We start from the raw sequence: 21,044 nt of genomic DNA, 5'->3' as shown, positions 1-21,044 counted from the left end.
GCATCTGATAAAAATATACAATTGAAGCTGAAATCTTTCAGCCATCTTGACGTTTGTCCAATCGTGGCCATGCAGATGTGACTAAATACACTGCCTGCATCAGACAATATGCTGTGAGGCCGGACGATAGAGAAATCCATAAACCCATATATAATTTTTATTTGTTATTAATTTATTTGTTATTTAGAAACTTATTCGAGTTGGTAGAAACTTACATGATCTAGATTTTTTTGACACAATATTCTCTGTAATCAAACTCTATCTTAGAATCTCATAATTGGCAATTTAGACAAACAACATTATTAAATTATTTCTTTAATTGAATTTAAGATCAACTCAGCCTAAACTAACTGTCTAATGATTCAGATCCGGTTAAGGAGAAAGATGATCCGGTTGAGGAGAGTCGGCGGATGGATTAACGAGCCATCCTCCGTTGCTTGGTTGGGTTCGCTCGTCTCCCAGCTGTACCAGTACCACGACCCAGGGATGGCAATTTCGATAACTTTACATAGAAGATGATTCTTAAGTAATTTCATAAGAGTAGTGCACTTCCAAATCTGCCCTTGATATAAGCGTCCTGCTGTCCTAAGTCCTGCCTTTGGTTGGCCGGAAACCACCACCGTTTTCCCGCGCCCCCTCCTCCTTCGCCGTCAAGATGCGGAGCTTTCCCTCCGGGTCTTTCTCCCGCCTCTACCCCCTCGTCTCCCTCCTCCTCATTTGCTCTTTATTGTCCTCTTCCTCCTCCCTCCGTCGCCCTCTCGCCGGCGATGATCAGCCGGAGGCCGCGGGGAATAACGCCACCGCGAAGGAGGACAGCTTCGCCAATATCATTGATCGAGCGCTAGAGAGGGAATTCGCCGAGAGTGAGCAACAAGGAGGTACGTGCAGATCCGATTTCTGACGCCTCTCCCTTCGGTCCCCGGCTTTTTGTGAGTTTGTCCTTTGTTTCCGCAATGTCGCGTGGAGTTGATGTTTAGGGTTTGTGGTTATTGTGTTTGAGCGGAGTCAGTTTTTACACCGTCCGGAGGCGAGGTGGGAAATACTTGAGGGCTTGCATTTTGTGGATCCGGCTGATTTCAAGTGAATTGTCGTTTTCAGAAAGTTTGCAGTGAGAGAATTCCATTTTTATCCATGTACTTCTGAAGATCGGTGTAGTGTTCGTGAATATGAACTCGGATTTGATTTGCACGAGTTGAATTTAATAGAAGTGAATCAAGTGATAATGCTTATTTCTCTTTCACAGATGCCAGAGTCGGACAACGTTCAGTCTATTTATAATGCTGGAACTAAATGAGGAAACCAGTTTTGCATTCGTTATTTTAAATGGAAAGGTGGAATACACTTTTCTGCTAAAACATTCTTGATATTATTTAGTAATTGATAGCTGACGTTTGTTAAAAGAATTTGTTCGGGTAAATGTGATCTGAGTAAATGAACGCCGTCGAATGATTCAGGCTTTAGTTAAGCTGCCGAAGTTTTCAGTGTTTGAGTGAAAAAGGAAAAAGTTTACGGGGTAGAAAAAGTCAGCTTCACTGTCCATTAGATATACCTGCTTTACATTAGGCTGTCACAGGTAGGCTTCACATTTTGTTTAGCAACCTTTTGTTCCACGAGCTAACTCCTTGTGATTGACCTGTCTACTTGTTTCTTGTTGTACCAGTTTAGTCGAACGCAACAAAATATTCAAGAGCTCAACAATTAATAACCTTTCAATAACCGGATATTTCAGCATTTGCTAATTTTCCATTTTTTGCATGGCCTGGACAACTAGGCACCAGTTGACAGATATTTCCCATGAATGTGTCGTTTTTTAGTACGAATATGCTGTCTATGGCGTTTGGACAAGTTAAAATTGTTAGCGGGCTTAAGTTCATCAAGTTGACTGCATATGACTCTGGCTTCCATTCCCCCACAAGCCTGCATGTTTCCATATAAACTTAATCTGAGGGAGACCTCTTACTTCAACTGGTAGATATAACTTAACTCAAACATCCAACAAGTTACAGAAATGTTTAAACTATGCAATAATGATTAAAGTAACTGACTTATGAAATACTTTTGTATGTAGACTGTTTCTCAACTGCAAATGTGAACCATATTATCTGAATTCTTCATCAACAACGTTTCTGCCATATTATGCAGTCATATTATTGATTGAAATATGTGATTTGGATCCTTAAAAGTGACATGTAAGTCAGACATGGTCTTGCACCCAATGTTGTAAAAAGCGTATCGTAAGCCGTATCGATCTGACTTTAAGATACGTTGTATCGTAAAATATCGTAACTTATCGTTTTCTTAAAACAAAAATCAGAAAAAATATAAAAAATTCTCAAAAAATAATAAAAAATCAATAAAAATTACCACATTGTACCTGTATCGTGCCGTATCGTAACTGTATCGTTGCCGTATTGTAACCGTATCATACGATACGGTGCCCGTATCGTAAATGTACGATACGGGGGTGTATCATATCGTATTTTACATTCGATATGATACGTATCGTACAAATACAGCTCTGTATCGTATGATACGTACAACACTGCTTGCACCCAAACTTGCATATATGTTTCCAATTCGTGTTGAATGTACTGACATTTTTATTTTAGCATTAGTTTGGTCTTTCTCGAATTTTTACTGTAGGGAAAATAAAAACAAAAAACTTACCTAAAGAGGTTTTGTTGTTAACATTGAAAATTATAAAAATGTTTTTTCTTTGGTTACTGAAATATTTAAAGGCTCACTAAAATCTTGCTGTTTATATACCAACATGAGAATATAACAGATACTATATGCTTTCAAGCTTTGTCTATAAAATTTTTGAATGTTCTAGAAACCTTTGATTTTCTTAATTCTATTTAAAGTTCAAAGTTTAAACTGCCCTGCAAATACATCCCCAAAGTAATGATGCTGATTCGTCATGTTTCTATGGCAAGCTTATATTGTTATAGGATTTCTGCTGCTGTCAGCATAAACTGAACATATACTTTCTTCACTTCAAGGCTTGCCTTCTCACAGGTTGGAACCATTGTCACCAATATTTTATCAATAAGATTTTTCTTTGGCAATTGGGAAGCTTGTTTTTCTCAAGAAAATCTCGAGGGTTCAAAAAATTAAGAATACAAAAATGTTAGATAAATATGAAAATTTGAGTTTTTCAAAGAGATTAATGAAATTTGGAAATTTTTAATACTGTGTTATAAGAAACCTCACAAAATTAAAATATATTAAAGTTCTTTTTTTTTAAAAAAAGGTGAAAGTGCAATGGTTTGTTTTGACTTTTTTTCTTTCAAATATTGTGTTCCTCCCTCTCTCCATTTTCCTTTATTTTCCCTTCATTCGTATTTTGTTGAAAAAGTGCTGATATTTGTGACAGTAGTTGAAACATACCTCATCCATCTTGGTTGTATTGTTTGTCATATAAGCACATTGGGGGCTCTTTTGCAATGGAATAGTTTCTTGTGTCATGTTGTTGGAAACAACAGGTGCTTCATAAGCAATCAAACATGGCCATCGTCATTCTTATGATGACAAGCTATTGTCATCCTCATCATCATCAGTGCTTCTGTGATTGTTGTTAGTGATTATGATTACTGCTAAATCTGGCCATTGCCATTGCTATTGTTATAATTATAAGCAGTTGTTCTTCCTCATATGCTGACTTTTAAATTGATGATTTGATTTTCATTTCTTGAGGCTATTGACTCGTCTATTCCACTCCTTCCTTGCCTACTCCGTATCCTCAAAATACGAGCTAACCATGTGTGGTCCTTTTGTTGAATGTGCCAGAAACGGATGCAGGTAGCTTTAACAACACTGTGGCTGAAGATCAGGTGATACATGAATTCTTTGAAGGTCCACCATTATTTATCATGTCTGCATATGTTTTATGAGTGATATGAGACTAGCAAATGCTGATGATGCTTGTAAAATTTTTTAGTTTAACTATATTTGCTTGTTAACACCAACCATTTTTAAAAAACAAAACCAAACCACACCAACTATGCTTTCATGAAAATTTTTGATGGTGAAGTATTTTATGTTCACAAAATTACATATACGTGTGCTGGATGTTTAGTGAATACTAAAAAAGGACAAGAGATATATCAAAATATTATCAAAGGTGACACATGTTACTGATGTTGCCGACTCTTATCATCAATCTTGTTCCCATATATGACATAATCACTGGTCTCTATGGGGTAATTAGTACATACTTGGATGACATGGAAAATTATATCAACTTTGCATTATGGGCTGTTGGGATTTTGAAAGCATGGGAGGATTGGATATTTTATGTCTAATATTGGTTCCTTTAGTGAAGGTTTCTGAGTATTTCATCAGAAGAGGACATTAAAGTTTTGCAATTTAGGCAGGTATTTGAATTAAATACAATTATTGGAACATTGGTGGGCTAGTGGCTTTTGAAAATAGCTGATAAATTTGGTTTTGAATTGCTTGAAAATGAAGTTTGAAGGGATTAGAACAAAGAGCACCCTCTTCCAGATGTATGTTTGTGTCTGTATGTGTGCTTTCATGTCTATGTTTGTGTAGAAATATGCAACGAAAGAGAAGAAAAAGGAGAGGCACACGATATACGTGGAAAACCTCAAGGAGAGGTGAAAAACCACGGAGAAGCTCTAACCTAGGGGCAAAACCGCAACCCTAGGAGAGAGAAAATATATTCCACTTCATCAACAACACAACACTAAGTGGGATTATAAAGGAGGAACCCGCCTAGGGTACCGAGCCACCCTCGGTTCTCGTGCCCATGGAACCGGGTCCATATCCAGACCCGGTTCCCTTACACAAGATATTCTAACACTCCCCCTCAAGCTTGGCATACATGTCAAACATGCCAAGCTTGCTCACATTTTTCTCAAACTGAGATGTACATAAGGATTTGGTTAAAACATCTGCAATTTGATCTTCAGACTTCATATAAGGCAGGATCAACTCCTTAGAATCAATGCGTTCCCGTATGAAGTGGCGATCAATCTCCACGTGTTTGGTTCTGTCATGCAGGACGGGATTATTTGCAAGGTTAATCGCAGATTTGTTGTCGCAGTACATCTTCATCTTCTCTTCTATTTCAATTCCAATATCTGCTAGAAGGATCTTCAACCATAGCATTTCTGTAACTCCCATAGCAACTGCCTTGTATTCAGCCTCAGCACTGGATCTAGAACAAACTTCCTGCCTTTTACTTCTCCATACAATCAGGTTACCCCCTAGAAGGATGCAGTACCCTGCAGTAGACCTCATCGTATCAGTGCACCCTGCCCAATCTGCGTCAGAGTATCCTTCAATATTAAGTTGGTCTTGCTGAGTATACAGTAATCCCTTCCCTGGGTCATTCTTCAAATACCCCAACACTCTTTCTGCACTCTTCTAGTGACAATCAATAGGAGCATGCATAAACTGACTCAACACATTCACAGCATAGGTGATATCAGGGCGAGTGAGGGTAAGATAGATGAGCTTACCAACCAACCTTTGATACCGACCTTTTCCTTCCTCATCCAGGATGTTGCCAGTCTTGATGCTTTTCTTCGTACCAGACTCCATTGGAGTTAGAAAGGACCTACATCCAAGTTTACCTGTCTCCTTTAAAAGATCCAGGGTGTACTTCCTTTGGCTCATAACAAGCCCTATCTCTGATCGAGCAATCTCTATCCCCAGAAAGTACCTTAGTTTACCCAAATCTTTCAGATCAAATTCAGCAGCTAACCTCTCCTTCATCTTCTTTTTCTCTTCTTCATCGTCACCTGTGACAATCATATCATCAACATATACAAGAAGGAGACTCACCAAACCATTTTTCTGCTTAATGAATAGGGTGTGATCACCATTTCCCTGTTTGTACCCATTAGTCTTCATCACTATCCTCAGTCTTTCAAACCAAGCTCTAGGAGACTGCTTTAGTCCATACAAGGCTTTCTTGAGATGACAACATCTTCCGCTTTGGGCATATCCAGGGGGCATGCTCATATAGACCTCTTCTTCTAGACGGCCGTTCAAAAATGCGTTCTTGACATCAAGCTAGTCCATGCTCCACTTCTTTTGCACAGCAAGTGCTAAGATGACTCTCACGGTTTTCAGTTTGGCAACAGGGGCAAAAGTTTCAAGATAATCAATACCATATTTCTGACTGAACCTCTTTGCAACAAGGCAAGCCTTATACCTTTCCACAGTACCATCAGGTTTGTACTTCACACTAAACACCCACTTGGAACCAACTAAATGAGTGGCCTTGGAGATATCAACAACTTCCCACGTGTTGTTCTTTGCCAAGGCATTCATCTCCTCTGTCATGGCCTGTAGCCATTTAGGATCCTCTCTGGCATCTTCCACACACCTGGGGATCACAGACTTAGACAAGGATGTAATAAAGCATTTGTAATTCTTACTAAGTTTCGCATAAGAGACAAATCTCTGAATAGGGTGAGAAGTACATGACCTGGTTCCCTTGCGCAGGGCTATGGGAAGCTCTTCATCTACTGGACTTGGGTCATCCGGGGAACTCACAGGATTGGGATTGGTTACATCAACACCTTCAACCACATCTGTCTTCTTCCTGACGTACACCTGGCCGAACAGATGATCACGGGCTGTGGGCTGATCATCCACAGAGCTCCCTTGCACAGGGCTGTCGCTATCACTTCTGACTGTCTCTGTCACACTGTGGCTGACCTTGTATTCTAAAAAATCCATAAACTGAACCAGCTGGTCTGAGGAATACTCTTCCACACATTTCTCTATACACTCCCCCTGAAGAGGATTCACAAGAAAATACGCCTCATGTTCATGAAAGGTAACATCCCGAGAAACATAAATTTTGGAGGTAGTAGGGTCAAGACACTTATAGCCTTTCTGAGTTGGAGAATACCCCAAGAAGACAGCTTTGACGGACCGAGGATCAAGTTTCTTAAGGGTTGGACTATGGTCATGAACATAGCAAGTACACCCAAACACACGAGGAGTAAGAGGCCAAGGGTTATGAGTGGGCCTAAGAACAGAGTAGGGAGAACGACCATTCAACACACGAGTAGGCATACGGTTAATCAGATGGGCACTAGTGAGAAGAGCATCACCCCAGTAGCGCTTAGGAACATGCCTATGAAACATAATGGCACGGGTGACTTCTAATAAGTGGCGATTTTTTCGTTCGGCCACGCCATTTTGAGGAGGTGTGTAACTACAGGATGTCTCATGAATAATACCCTTGCTCCTCAAGAAATCATCGATAGACTGGGAGACATACTCCCGAGCATTGTCGGTGCGGAAAGCTTGAACAGAGGTCTGAAATTGAGTCTCAACAAATGCAACAAAATTTTTGACAATGATGGGAACTTCACTACGTTCTTTCAACAGGTACACAAACGTACAACGGGAGTAGTCATCAATAAGAGTCATAAAATAATGAAAACCACGACAAGTGGATACTCCCGAAGGACCCCAAACATCAGAGTGAACCAAAGCAAACGGACGAGTGGTTTTATTGAGAGAAATAGGGTACGAAGCCCTGACATGTTTAGCCAACTGGCAAACTTCACATGAGAACGAATCAACCGAAACATAAGTAAAAAGCCTTGGAAACAACTTCTTGATCAACTGGAAAGGGAGATGCCCAAGACGCTCGTGCCAACGCATAATGGTAGATCTGTCTTCTAGGCCTGACAACTGTCCACTAGTGGTTGAGATCAAGGCAGACGCAACTTGCACGGGCAGTCTGTAGAGTCCATCAATAACCGAACCAATCTCAATCTTCTTCCCCGTCACCAAGTCCTGCAGGGAACAATGATCAGCAGAAAAGATTAGATTACAATTGAGTTCTCTGGTAATACTGCTGACAGATAACAAGTTCACAGGAATATTGGGAACATGAAGAGCATTATGAAGATGATATTTATTCAACAAGGACAAACTCCCTTTTCCAGCCACAGAAATAGAGGACCCGTCAGCCATAGACACGCGTTGCTGCCCTGAGGACAATTGGTATTCTTGAAACAGCTTAGGATTCCCTGTCATATGATGCGTAGCCCCACTGTCAACAATCCAATCACCAAGTGAGGGATTACCTTGATCGCTTGTGGCTACAAGAGCTTGAGCTAATTTAGCTCCTTCGGACGTGGAAGTTTCCTCTTGCGTAGTAGACAGCCGACTGATATAAGCTTGTAATTCCTTGATTTGATCGGAGGAAAGTTTTGATTTTTCAACAGTTGAGGAACTACCCTGACTAGAGTCAGGAACAGAAGAACCCCGCCGACTAGAAGGAGGGCGACCACGAACAAGTCTCTTCTCAGGATGAATATCCCAACAAAAATCCACAGAATGCCCCAACTTGTTACAATGACTACAATGTCGAACAGAACGCTGTCCAATCCCAGAGGCACGGCTAACAAACGCTGAGGGAGAGCTCCCATGGCTGGAGTCAATATGCATAACTTGACGACGTTGTTCCTCAGATTCTACTCGGGCATACACCTCCTCAATCCCGGGAATCTCGTCACAATTAAGAATTTGGCTCCTAATGGATTCAAATTCATCACGTAAGCCTCCAAGGAAAATAAAAGTCTGGTCCATCCATTCTTTGTCCCAGTACAGGGCATGATCAGAACCACAATGCCAATCATCATTCACATGGTAGTCTAGTTCCTCCCATTTAGTCTTCAGGGCTGCAAAGAAAGAAGCTACAGACAAGTCACCCTGTTTAAGAGAGTAGATGCTACGTTTGATTTGATACGCACGCAATACTCTCTTCTTACGGCCATACATCCTCGCAAGCACAGTCCACATGTCGTATGCAGTCGATTTACGCAAGATCAGAGGCTGAATATCTGCAGAAACAGAACTAATGATCCATACTTTCACCTGACTGTCTTCCAACGCCCAAGTCGCCCATCGCGGATCCGTTTTTGAAGGTGCAGGTTTCTCCCCAGTAATATAAGGCAGGCGACCACGACTGGTTATCCCGATTTCTACGGCAGCAGACCAAGAGAGATAGTTGTCCTTGTTCAGCCGGATGGAGGTGACTTGAACAGGCAAGTTCTCGCTCTTGGTAATGTTGCCCGTATCTAGGGCATCATCGATCTTGGGAGTCATCGCTTCGGCCATCACAATCGCTAAAGAGAAGCAATGCCCAGCACCAGAGACAACAGACAAGAGGCAGCGGAGGCGGAAGAGTTACTGGCGGTGATAGCAAGGACGGCAGCGATGGCGACAATGACGCCAGGCGACGGCTCACGCCGGCGATGCAGGAAAGACGACGGCGCTGAAAATAACGCCGGCGACGGCGCTGGAACAGGCGGCAGCGCTGAAAAAAGAACGCCGGCGGCGGCGCTGGAACAGGCGGCGGCGCTGGAAGTGGCGGCAACGGCGGGAGACGAGCAGCGGCAGAAACGATGAAAACGCACGATCACAGAGCAAAACCCACACACGGTGTCTCTGATACCATGTAGAAATATGCAACGAAAGAGAAGAAAAAGGAGAGGCACACGATATACGTGGAAAACCTCAAGGAGAGGTGAAAAACCACGGAGAAGCTCTAACCTAGGGGCAAAACCGCAACCCTAGGAGAGAGAAAATATATTCCACTTCATCAACAACACAACACTAAGTGGGATTATAAAGGGGGAACCCGCCTAGGGTACCGAGCCACCCTCGGCTCCCGTGCCCATGGAACCAGGTCCATATCCAGACCCGGTTCCCTTACACAAGATATTCTAACAGTTTGCATGCACATACTTTTCTGTGCCTGCACATGCATGCATGTGTGTGCTGGGCAGGTTAGATTGCTGCAAAGTCATGTGGTTATATGTGAGTGACTGAGTGTTCCAGGTATCTAGGTCAGGCATTTCTGTTTCTTCATTTGCCCCATGGGCCTGCTGACTTGTTACAGGCCAGGGCTAGTTTTCCTGTCGCATGGTTATCAGCCTGATAATTGCAAGGCCTTACCTACTATGTGCAGGCCATTAATTATACAAGGTCGTTCACTTCTTATTGTTGTGATCAGCCATCCTTCTGCGGAAGATGTTCATCCTTATTTTGCAAGATATTTTGTGCATTCTTCTTCCATGTTCTTTTGAAAGAAATGCCTTGCTTTTTCACTGCACGTGTAATTCTGAACCCTATTTGTTAAATATAATTTGTCCAAATTATGCTATTTCAAGATGTCTTACATTTATTTCAATAAATATTTCAGGGAGTGCTAGAAACAGTTGCTCGAGTCACTCGTGACAAACCAAAGAAAAATGATACCAAAGAAGAGAAGTATTAGTCCTTTTCTCTTGTAGCGAAATGATTTTTCATCCTTATTTTAGGAATATCCAATCTTTTGATGAGAATAATGATCTCTTTTATGGTGTCTTTTAACTCCTTGTCAAATTGACCAGGTCATTTCAACTGCATGATGTCTTCAACTTGGATAATGAGAACAGGGCAGATGACATTCCAACTTTGATAGACAGCAAGGTTTTTCTCAGTTAAAGACTTTGTTTCCATCAGTTTGTTGTAGAAAAAATGCTATTCATGTTGTGCCAGCTTATTCTAATTAGAATTTCTTATTCTAATAATGTTTCGCAATGAGAATCCATATACAAGTTCTACTGCAATTTTTTCAGGACAATGTGTTTATTATATCAAAACCCAAGTCAAAGTATCCAGTTCTGCAGCTAGACCTGAGGTGGGGGAGTCAGATCTTTTGCACACAATCCGGCAAAAAAAAAAGTTCAGAGTGGAGTACTTATATCTACTTACATGCAGGTTGATATCAGATCTGGTAGTGGTCATAGTATCTGCAACATGTGGTGGCATTGCATTTGCCTGTGCTGGTCAACCGGTCAGAACATCACCTCATGTTTGATGATGAATTTTTAGACATTATGTTTCTTGATATGTTTTCTGTGAATCTTGTCTTAGCACAATTCAGGTTCAAGTGGTGAATTTGAAAAATTCATGCAGAAGGAAAATATATATTTTTTTTTCAGGTTATTACTGGGTATTTGCTGGCTGGATCTGTCATTGGGCCTGGAGGGTTAAGCTTTGTAAGCGAAATGGTGCAAGTAAGGTCCCTGTTACTGTTGGGTCTACATACTAACATTATGACACTTTATTTCTCGTCTTAAAGTTGATTTTCACTTACTTGCTTTTAATGAAAACAAAACTTGAAAAAAAGTTATGGAGAAGCATATTCTGCAGAGTACATTTCTTGGAAAATGTCCCATATATAGAAAGATGCTGAGTTCTCATTCTTTTTTTGTTAAAATGGATGGGGTTTCTCCTTTGACGCAACAGTAAGTGCATATAGATGGTCAATGGTCCCAATGGACTTAGGCAATTTCGGTATATAGATTAGTCTCCTTTTAGTGCCTTTTTTTATGGACGTTTAAGTGTTTTACTTGCTTTTTTGGGCTTGTATAAACATAATGAGTGCTATATCAAATTTGTTAACACCGACTTGGTGCTGAACAAAAAAAAAAAAGTCAATGACTGACAAGATATACGTAGAATTAAGAGAAACAGGAGTTGAGGCTTTCAAATGACTTTTATTGCCATGGCATGAGCCAAATCTTGCCTTGTATGTCCTAATTGTGTTGATCTGCTGTACTTATTTCAAGATGTTTCATAAGAATCAGAATGAGATTGCTTTTGTCACGACGTTGGTTATGTTCCCATTTCCCTCCCTTAAACTGCTGAATTTTCTTGCTATATGCCTTACCGGAATGAAATTTCTAGCTGCAAAAGAATAATGCTTCAGAGAATTGAAAAGAAGTATAAACTTGGAGATTTCTGAATGGATTGGTCAGATGGACAACTGTATTGGAAATTGGATTATTGATTTGGAAGCTTATTAATTTTTTTTTTTATGGCTTTCATTTCCAAGAGTGGTCTGTGATTGTAGAACCTGCAATGCATTTAAGAAAAATGTTCTTTTGGATTGTACTTCTAATGTGTCTGAGGTTCTTGTTTCGGGACCTGTAATGGATTTGCAACTGTACTTTGCTGTATTGCATAACATTGTACCCTCTCTTAAACATTTGTCAAAAGACTCAAAACCATTTGGCTTAGTTAGTTGCTATCTAATCAGGATAATCTTAGTTACATTTGTTGTGTCTGTCATAATTCTTGCTATAACAATTTTCATGGATACCAACGTTTCATTTCAGTTTTACACACTTCTAAATCTGGATGTAGGTTGAGACTGTTGCTCAGTTTGGTGTAATTTTTCTTCTATTTGCATTGGGCCTTGAGTTCTCCACCACAAAGGTTAGATGCTATTTACAGATTGATATTCCCTTTGTATCTTTCTAGAGTTTTCATCTTGTCTATTGGAACTGTGAATGAACTTGATCATTCTTCTGTAGCTTCGGGTTGTTCGAGCAGTTGCTGTACTTGGAGGGATACTGCAGATTTTTCTTTTCATGTGCTTATGTGGTGTAGCTGCCTCTGTATGTCCGGAGCACTTCAGTTATTTTTGCAAATTTTCACTTTGTCTAATAATTTTGTGGTGGAGTTAACCATGGGATGATTGTATTAAGTAGAGGTTGCAAAAATATATAGTCTTCATTTATCGTGAAAATTTTGGTATTTATGCTAGAATAAACCTTTCATGTCAAGGAACTCCTTCACACTTGAACTCTGTGAATGTTAGATGTCACTGTTAATTGCAGCCTCTGATTTCAGTTTTGAATTTGTGTGTCAAGCTGATTAAGTGAAAAAAAGGAAACATGAGAAGTTTAGCATCATCCTGACTGAAATTGTTTTTAAATTTTCTTAGTACTTATTAAATCTGGATCATGATTGATGGATGATGGTGGACAAAAACTTGTCTCAGTTGTAGTTTTTTTCTTAATGAAATTTTGTAAGTTTTATTTTGAAGGTTAAGTGTTCTTAAACAATTCTATGAAAAGGAAAAGAAGCCATATGTGACAAGCATGGGATCTAAATGAATTTAAAATAGTTTGAAATGTCCTGCAACTTTTAAATACTTATAGATGCTGGCGCCTAAAGTTTAAAGTACCTATGAATACGTCCTGAAGACGACTACAGAAGATTGTATTGAGTTAAACAAGTATTTCAAAAATAATCATCACTTTTAGTTGTAGTTCACAATTTGTGAGATTTAGTTCTTAGAACGTAGAAGCATAAGCTACAGCTTATTAGTTTTATTTTTTAAATGGTTTCTCCATGATTTGTTTGGCGGTGCTATTAATGGAGATATTGTTAACTGTCTAGGCTTCATGTATCATGAATGTTTTGCCATGTTCTCTTTGATGTTGATAGGTGGAAGAACCTTGCTTTCTTCTGAGCTTTCCTTGTTCTGACCACTAACCATATCTATGCACTGAACTATTCTTCTCTGTTTCCTTTGCAGTTATGTGGTGGCAAACCTTCAGAAGGAGTGTTTGTAGGCACTTTTTTATCTATGTCTTCCACAGCTGTGGTAATTTATACAATCCCCTATGCTGTATGTGTGTGGGCCACAATTTAAGTATTTAACACTGATCATTTTGTTCTAGAATGTTTATTGTATATACAAGTCTTGTGAACCTCTCAAATATGCATTTTTTGAAATGTTTGTGATTTCTCTATGAGAATGCGAAAGTACATTCTGGCACAGATTGGAAAAGTCACCACTCATTAAGTTTCTTGGTGTATCTGGAACAAGTGCATTTTGTTTCATTAGTAATTTGCTCCCGCCCTCTATTCATAATTTATTGCACCATTGTAATAGAATCCAGTGAAATTTGTTGATGATTCATTTTCACTATTCTATCTCATATAACAAATTTGAGTGGGTTTGGGTCTCTATTTTGGTTTTATTTTCTTCCCAGCTAGCAAGCATATTGAGATTATTAAATTTGCTCTATCAACTTTCTAGGTTGGTCACTTTAAATTTGCTACTTTCTTCTAACTGGTACCTGAAACTACAATCTCAATGTGTTTGAGCTCTGGCGTGCATTGTCTTTCTGCCTTTCAGTTATACTGACCTAGAGCCTTACAGTTGGTAGTGGTTAGAGATGTTCTGATGACAGATATAAAGAGCATTATGCTTGCAGAATTCTGGAAGATAGTTTCTTAGCCTTCTTCATGGTGATAACAAATGAATGCATATGATTAAATTGCTAGTGAATTAATTTGTGAAGCTTGTGACCATTTCACCATTGCATTGTCTTGAAATCACCTGCTTTATTGTGGACTATTTGAGTCCTGCAAATTTTTACCAGATTTCTAAGTAGAGTTGTCAGGGAAAATTTCAGAATGGTGGGAAGGTATTATTTTGCATTTACAATTGAGGACATTTTGGCCATTGACCAACAGAAATATTTTCTTTCTTTTTCAGGTTTTGAAGTTCTTGATGGAGCGAAACAGCATCAGCGCTGTTCATGGTCAAGTTACTGTTGGGACCCTTATCCTCCAGGTAGTGGTTTTCTTCCTTTTATGTATTCTTCAATTCATATCTTGAAAGGTATTTAGAGAATGTTAAGAGCTATCCTTGCAATCTAGGATTGTGCTGTTGGGTTGCTGTTTGCACTTCTTCCAGTTCTGGGTGGTAATACTGGAGTTCTACAAGGAATAATGTCTATGACTAAATCGTATGTGGCTCACACCCTGTCTCTCCACCTTCTTTCTTGAGCGTATTTTGAAAGAAGAGATGCTATTTCATGCTTGTTAAGACACTAAGTGCCTGTTATAACTGCCAAGTTTTAGATATGTTTATTGACTGCTGTTACGTTAACAAATAATAAATCTTTAGGATTAATCATGCTAATGGTTTTAAAGTTTCGATTTTCAACTATGTATTATAATTTATAATCGAATGTACTTTACTGTGTTTTTCAGACTAAAATCAACTGGATCTGTTTTGTGGTGCTAACAGCTCATTTTGGATTGGTAACATAAGTAAATATAGATTCTTCAAAATGGCATTTGTCCAAAAGCAATTTATTTAAGTGGTAATTTTTTGTTGACTTTTTTACATTTGAAGCTTAAGGAAAAAACATTCTGGCTGGTATTCTTAATTTTTTAAATCTTTCAGGCTCTAATGTTGGGTCATGCTCATTGATTTGGAGCTTATGCCATTGAGGTCCAAGAATGTGAGAACTACATTTAAGTTGGTAGTAACGAACTTTGTCTTGTTGAACCATGCCACTGTGACCATCACAAACAAGAGGCCTCATTTTCAGTTCAAGCTTTATTATTTATGTTTTGGGTTTGTAGTGACGTCTTTTTCTTTTCACAATTATTGCAGATTTTACTGGTTTGAGGATTTAATAGCCTGATTTTGATTTTTTAAAGTATTTTAGTAGTCATTACATTGATGAATGATGATACATAAACATGCAAAGGTTATGTAATATTTAGTGCAGATAGAAAATGAACTGACCAATATATAGACTTTGGCTTGCAGTGCAGTGTAATAGTAACAGTTACTCGATAAATGGTGTTAATGGCTCTTCTAGTGCCTGGCATCCTTCCTTGTTTGCTGTTTTCCTTTGAAATGTGTTCCTCTGAGTTCAAACATTACACAATGAATAGCACAAACGGGCAATCATTTCCAGCTCCTTCTGTGTGCTTTTTATGTTGGAACATTGTTTTCTCATGTTAGACTATTTTCTGCTGCTATTTTGCCAATATGAAACATAGCACCTATTTCATTTTGTTGATTTGTAGGGCCATCCTATTGTGCACATTCTTATCTATTTTGGCCATGTTATCACGAACATGTGTGCCTTGGCTTTTTAAGCTGATGATAAGCTTATCCTCAGAGGTAATTGTTTGTTTAATGGATATATTTTTTCAATACATCTATGCTTCTGCCTGTACACCAGACTGTAATACAATTTAACTTTTTTGAATTTTACGTCTTGTTGGTCTACTGACTTTTGAATGTAATTTATTTTGCAGACCAATGAACTTTATCAGCTGGCTTCTGTCGCTTTTTGCTTGCTTGTTGCTTGGGTTTGTTCCTTAACTTTCGTAGAAAATTTAAGTCTTTAGTAAATCATTAATTCTATTTTCCTTTTTTACCATATGGTACTCTTGGTGAAAGTTTAAGCTCCTTAGTTCTAAGCCCTCTTTGATTATACTTGTGATTAACCTAGATTGCTTTGTTTAGTGTTGTGCTGCAGCAGGAAGTTTAGTTAATTGTAACTTCCTACAATTCCCTTTAAATGCTTTAGATCAGCGATTGCAAGCATTTATTGACTCTAACCATGCAAATAGTTCAGGGCTACCTGTTGCCATGATACAAATGAAAAGAAGAAGACTTCTCAGAGGAGCATGAACATCTGCCATATATTTTTGAGAGACATTTTTTTTGTGAATCAAATGCTGAATTGGAAAGCACCTGATATTCTTGCACTTCTGGTCAAAGTACTTAGTTAGAAAAGGAAATAGATTGACTCACACTAATGAAACAGGAATAATGAAATTGTGAAAAGAACAGCAATGTTCACTTTTTCTCCTTGAATGAGTTTCTGCAATGAGTGTTTATGCTTATAGTGGTCTGAACTCTGAAGTGCAAAGTATTCTGGAGAGCATCCTTTTGCCCATGTGTTTTCATTTTATTCACCGGAGTTGTGCCTTTGATTAATCTTGCCAGCCTTCATTCCAGCCTTTGTTTATACATTGTATTTCTGGAAAATTCTTAAAGACTCCAGATAAACACTTCATTAGTAGCATTATCCATGTGGTAACAAGAATCCTAGTCCCCACTCTGTAGTGCACATTACAAGCCATCTTATACAACCAGGGTTTTGCATGCTTCTTGCTATTATATACTTAAGTAGACTGCTCCAAAATTATTTGTGCCATTCCAAATAATTCTCACTCTGGAAAGACTGTCACCGTGTGCTATCAAATTTTTGAAATTTATAAGGATAAACATGTCTCTGTTTTTCCTGTTTGTTGTGCTCTTTGCTGATAGTCTAGTTTTTATTCTTGACATTAGCATTGATACTTTTTTTTTTTTACCTTGAACCTTGTTTGATCAAAATAATGTTCTTGAACTGGATTATATTTTTGGGTATATGCACAGTGTAGTGATAAATTGGGTTTAAGTCTTGAACTGGGATCATTTGCTGCCGGGGTGATGGTATCAACCACTGATCTTGCACAGCATACACTTGAACAGGTATGGATTGCTTTCCTGTGTTGACACGGTTGATGTTATTGACTATATGTGTGTTGCTGTCTATTATAGTGACTTCTTTGGAATTGCATGTGTCGGCTACTTGGTTCTTCTGTTACTATACTTAATCTCTCATTACCTAGAAAAGGCCATATGAATTATCGTGATCAAGCTTAGTAGTATAAGCATTCTGCATCATTTGCATACCTGAAAATTTTTCTGTATGAACTCGTTTTGTACTATTGGGACTTCTTTAGGAACATTTAGTCACAAGACACAAGGAGTGTGCTTGATAGGTCTCTATTTCCCCAGAGAGCCTAGTCCATTAGAGCAGAACCCATCATACAACTATTCATGTATATCATGTGCATGCTTTCTTATGTGTCTATGAATGACATGTATGTAATAGGTGCATTAGGCAGACCATTTTGTGTGTGTATGTCTCTGTCTGCATGAGAGAGAGAGAGAGAGAGAGAGAGAGAGAGAGATTTGTAGTTCCTTTTGATTATTTGAAGAACCAGTAGAATGAAGGACTTGGCTTCTTGGCTTGAGAACACCATCAGAAGCTCATTTGCTCTATATTATCTTCATAGAGAGAATCTTCACCTAGAAAGTTGCCATGTTTTTGTAGCCTTTTTGGATAATCCGTTTTCTACTCTTTCAGCTCCACCTCAAGCGATCATTTAACCAATGCCTCTCGATTGCCTCAGAAAAATAACTATTAATTGCATTTATTTAAATCTTTCATGCCTCCCATCAATAGGGCAGACCTAAATAAAGATGTTATACTATTAAGCAGTTCATCAACCATTCATTTTATTGCCCTGCTTGCTTTATAACTCAAAATCACAGGATGAAGGCACTTCCATTCTACAATGCAGCTGATTTTTGTATGAAGCAAATTTCAATATTTTATTTTCTTGTTTTGTTTTCAATCTGAATAAAAAAATAAAGAAAACTTAGACAAGACACAAACTTCGTAGGAGCTTATATGGATTCATTAATCCTTAGAGTAGGACACTTTTTTTGGTATAGTTGCCACATTTTTTGTCTTTCCACTCGCTCATTTATAATTTCTGATTACACTTATAGGTTGAACCCATCCGCAACTTTTTTGCTGCTTTATTTCTCGCGAGTATTGGAATGCTGATTCATGTCCAGTTCCTGTGGAATCATGTGGACATTTTGTTAGCAGCTGTCATTTTGGTAATAATCATAAAAACAGTAGTTGTCGCTTTAGTAGTCAAAGGATTTGGCTACAGCAACAGAACTGCTTTTCTGGTGAGTTCATTAATTCTTTGTCTTCATAACTTCATTGTTCTGTGCTCCTATTTACCTTTATTTTGGGAGGCTAAAACCTTTGGTTTGATCATGCAGGTTGGCATGTCTTTAGCGCAAATTGGAGAGTTTGCTTTTGTGCTGCTTAGTCGTGCTTCCAATCTTCACCTTATTGAGGTTTGCATTGGAACTCCAGTGTTAGTTTTTGGTTAGATATTGAAGGCCAACTGAATGAAATGTCAAACGCTTGTTAGTCCTATCGTTCTTACGAGACAAGAAAAAGGAAAATAGTAATGATGATTAATCTGGAATGTGTGAGCCTTGAGGAGGTGTGTCATAGTGGAGCAGGCCATCACCGCTGTTTGGGCAATCAAGGGCTTGAACTCCATGGGTGCTCACCCCTGCATAAGCCAAAAGAATTGGTCCTTAAACCAAAGTTTAGGTCCTTATTCTGGGGGCAGGGGCAAAGAGCCACACGATTTTACACACTCTTGACCTGAGCAAGTGACAACAGCTCTCAACAAGCATTGTGATATTAAATGTAAAATCTAAGTGATACTGGTACAGGTGCAAGTATTGGGGGGGTATGGACACAGCAATTCTAAAATTTGCGGATATAGGGATACAGTGAGGTATAAATAATACATATGTGTGTGTAAATGAGTCCACGAAAAATATGAAAAATTGATACACAATAGGAAAAAAATGCAAAACAGTGAAAAAATACATTTTGGAAAATTTATATGCAAAGATAATGTTCAAAACTTCAAAATTAGTATGAAAAATGCAAAAAATAATGTTTTTTTTAAAACGCATCCCAGTGTGTTGTAATACCAGCGTCCACATGTTGGAGTGTTGACATGGACATGGCAGCCATTTGGCCATAACCATGTGACTTACTGTAAAATTAAGAAAAGAGAGAGAGAGAGAGAGAACGAAGGTCCATTTCATGTTTTTTCCTTCTACTGGTTATAGTGTGTTTGTGTTGTAATGTTGGGGATGCTCTTTGCTTCCTTTCCTTATCATGACAGGATGTTAATTATAAAAATTTCCAAGATAATGAACCTTTCTTCACTTTGACAGGGTAAAGTGTACCTGCTGCTTCTGGGCACAACAGCTCTTAGTTTGGTGATTAATTTGACTTGTCTTTTCCATATATGCTCTTGATTTGTTCCTGTCTGATAGCTCATAAAAAGAAATGGTTCAGGTTACAACGCCATTGCTTTTCAAGTTGATACCTGCTGTTGTACACTTAGGAGTTCTTCTGAGGTGGTTCTCACCTGACAATCCAAGCGAGGTATGGTCTCCATGCATTGCTTTGTTCGTATTCTTCTCCCTCATGCTCCTTTCCACGAGTTTTTTCATGCCGTTAATTGTGGATTCAACTCCAGATGGGATTTAAAGGTGAGAGCATTCGTGCGGATAGTGCTAAGCGCATCACACTGTTGGTCCAAGAAACTCATGATTCATGACGATAAGAGGAAAATTGAACTTTAAGAAAGAAGAATTCCCTCAACTGTTGTGCCTCACAACCCTGTCATGAGGAAGGTCATCAAAGCATCAGATGGAGAGAGTTGCGACTGCATTTGTAGTGGTGGTGGTTCTTCCGTTCTCATCTTCTCCAGGGCATACACTATGAGCCACCCACGTGGGGATCTCAAGAAGACGAGGGCCCAAGGCGTTTGGATTCTCTTCCATGGGTTGGCATGGCAGCCCAACCTTTGGCAATTTTTTTTTTGTAAAATATCTTTTTGTATTTTGTTTGATCTTAATTTTTTTGGGGTATTTTAATTTCTTTTCTTTGTTTTTGGGGGTCACTTAATAGAAAATTCACTGCTTGATCGATATTGTAGCATAAGAAATCTTGTGGCTATTATACGAGGAACCAGGAATATTTTGTCCTTCAACCATTTTTGCACTGTTCAATCTTTGTTTCTTTGTTTCTTTTTTTTTTCCTAGTGCAATTCAGTTTCTCTCCTGAAAGAATTTCGTCCCTTGTTCTCTAGTCATCCTTTCCTCCTATTGGTTTAGGTGATCTCCTGTTCTCGGCTATATCGAAAGTTGAGCAATACTTTTACTTGGGAGTTCGAAGCAGTTTTGATCTTGATTGCAGCACGGCAGTGTCGCAGAGAGTCTAAGATTGATTCTGATCTAACCAAGAAGAGCCTGATCGAAATCCCCTTTTTCTATATTCCGGATGACAGACTCGACGGAGGCCGGCACGCATGGATTCCCCGTCTCTGATGAAAGTGACAGAAGTTCAATAGACTGAGGCTGTATAGGATTCCAACACATCACAACCCAGACAATGATTCTACATGAGATGAGATGGAACTTGAACGCACCGCTGCTGATTACCTGTCCCAGGTTTTGGTCGCCCACTTTTTGAAATCAACATACAGGTTTCCAGGCGGATCGGATGATACGTGTATGTGGTTATGTCACCCTTCAGCAGAACGTTTGTGCATGATCGCGAAGCTATCTGGGGCGCGCATGTGGGGTACCTTTTCCATAGGTCCTATTCCTTGCACCAGCCAAGTTTGGGCTTATCTATTGGTATTGGGAGGACTTTGTAGGTTTCTATGGCTGCTCTTATGACTTATGAGTGACTGAAACAGGCTTTCCATGTCAA

At 39.0% G+C, this 21,044-nt stretch overlaps 1 protein-coding gene across 1 annotated transcript; it reads left to right on the top strand.

Annotated features, from left to right (window-relative positions):
* Window positions 1–585: 585 nt before the first annotated feature.
* On the top strand, window positions 586–20,338 carry LOC116260082 (K(+) efflux antiporter 4-like). The gene is made up of 20 exons (XM_031638169.2): window positions 586–878; window positions 3,790–3,833; window positions 10,205–10,272; window positions 10,395–10,473; window positions 10,623–10,684; window positions 10,765–10,840; window positions 10,989–11,063; window positions 12,196–12,267; window positions 12,366–12,449; window positions 13,376–13,444; window positions 14,345–14,422; window positions 14,509–14,597; window positions 15,676–15,772; window positions 15,910–15,963; window positions 17,042–17,137; window positions 18,227–18,415; window positions 18,512–18,589; window positions 19,496–19,540; window positions 19,620–19,709; window positions 19,804–20,338. The coding sequence occupies exons 1-20, from the start codon at window positions 656–658 to the stop codon at window positions 19,882–19,884; spliced, it is 1,749 nt and encodes a 582-aa protein (XP_031494029.1). The 5' UTR covers window positions 586–655; the 3' UTR covers window positions 19,885–20,338.
* The last annotated feature ends 706 nt before the right edge of the window (window positions 20,339–21,044 follow it).

The sequence above is a fragment of the Nymphaea colorata genome, chromosome 1 (assembly GCF_008831285.2).
Source record: "Nymphaea colorata isolate Beijing-Zhang1983 chromosome 1, ASM883128v2, whole genome shotgun sequence".
NCBI lineage: Eukaryota > Viridiplantae > Streptophyta > Magnoliopsida > Nymphaeales > Nymphaeaceae > Nymphaea > Nymphaea colorata.
Note: the sequence above shows the minus strand (reverse complement) of the source record. Positions and strands in the feature narration are given on the sequence as shown.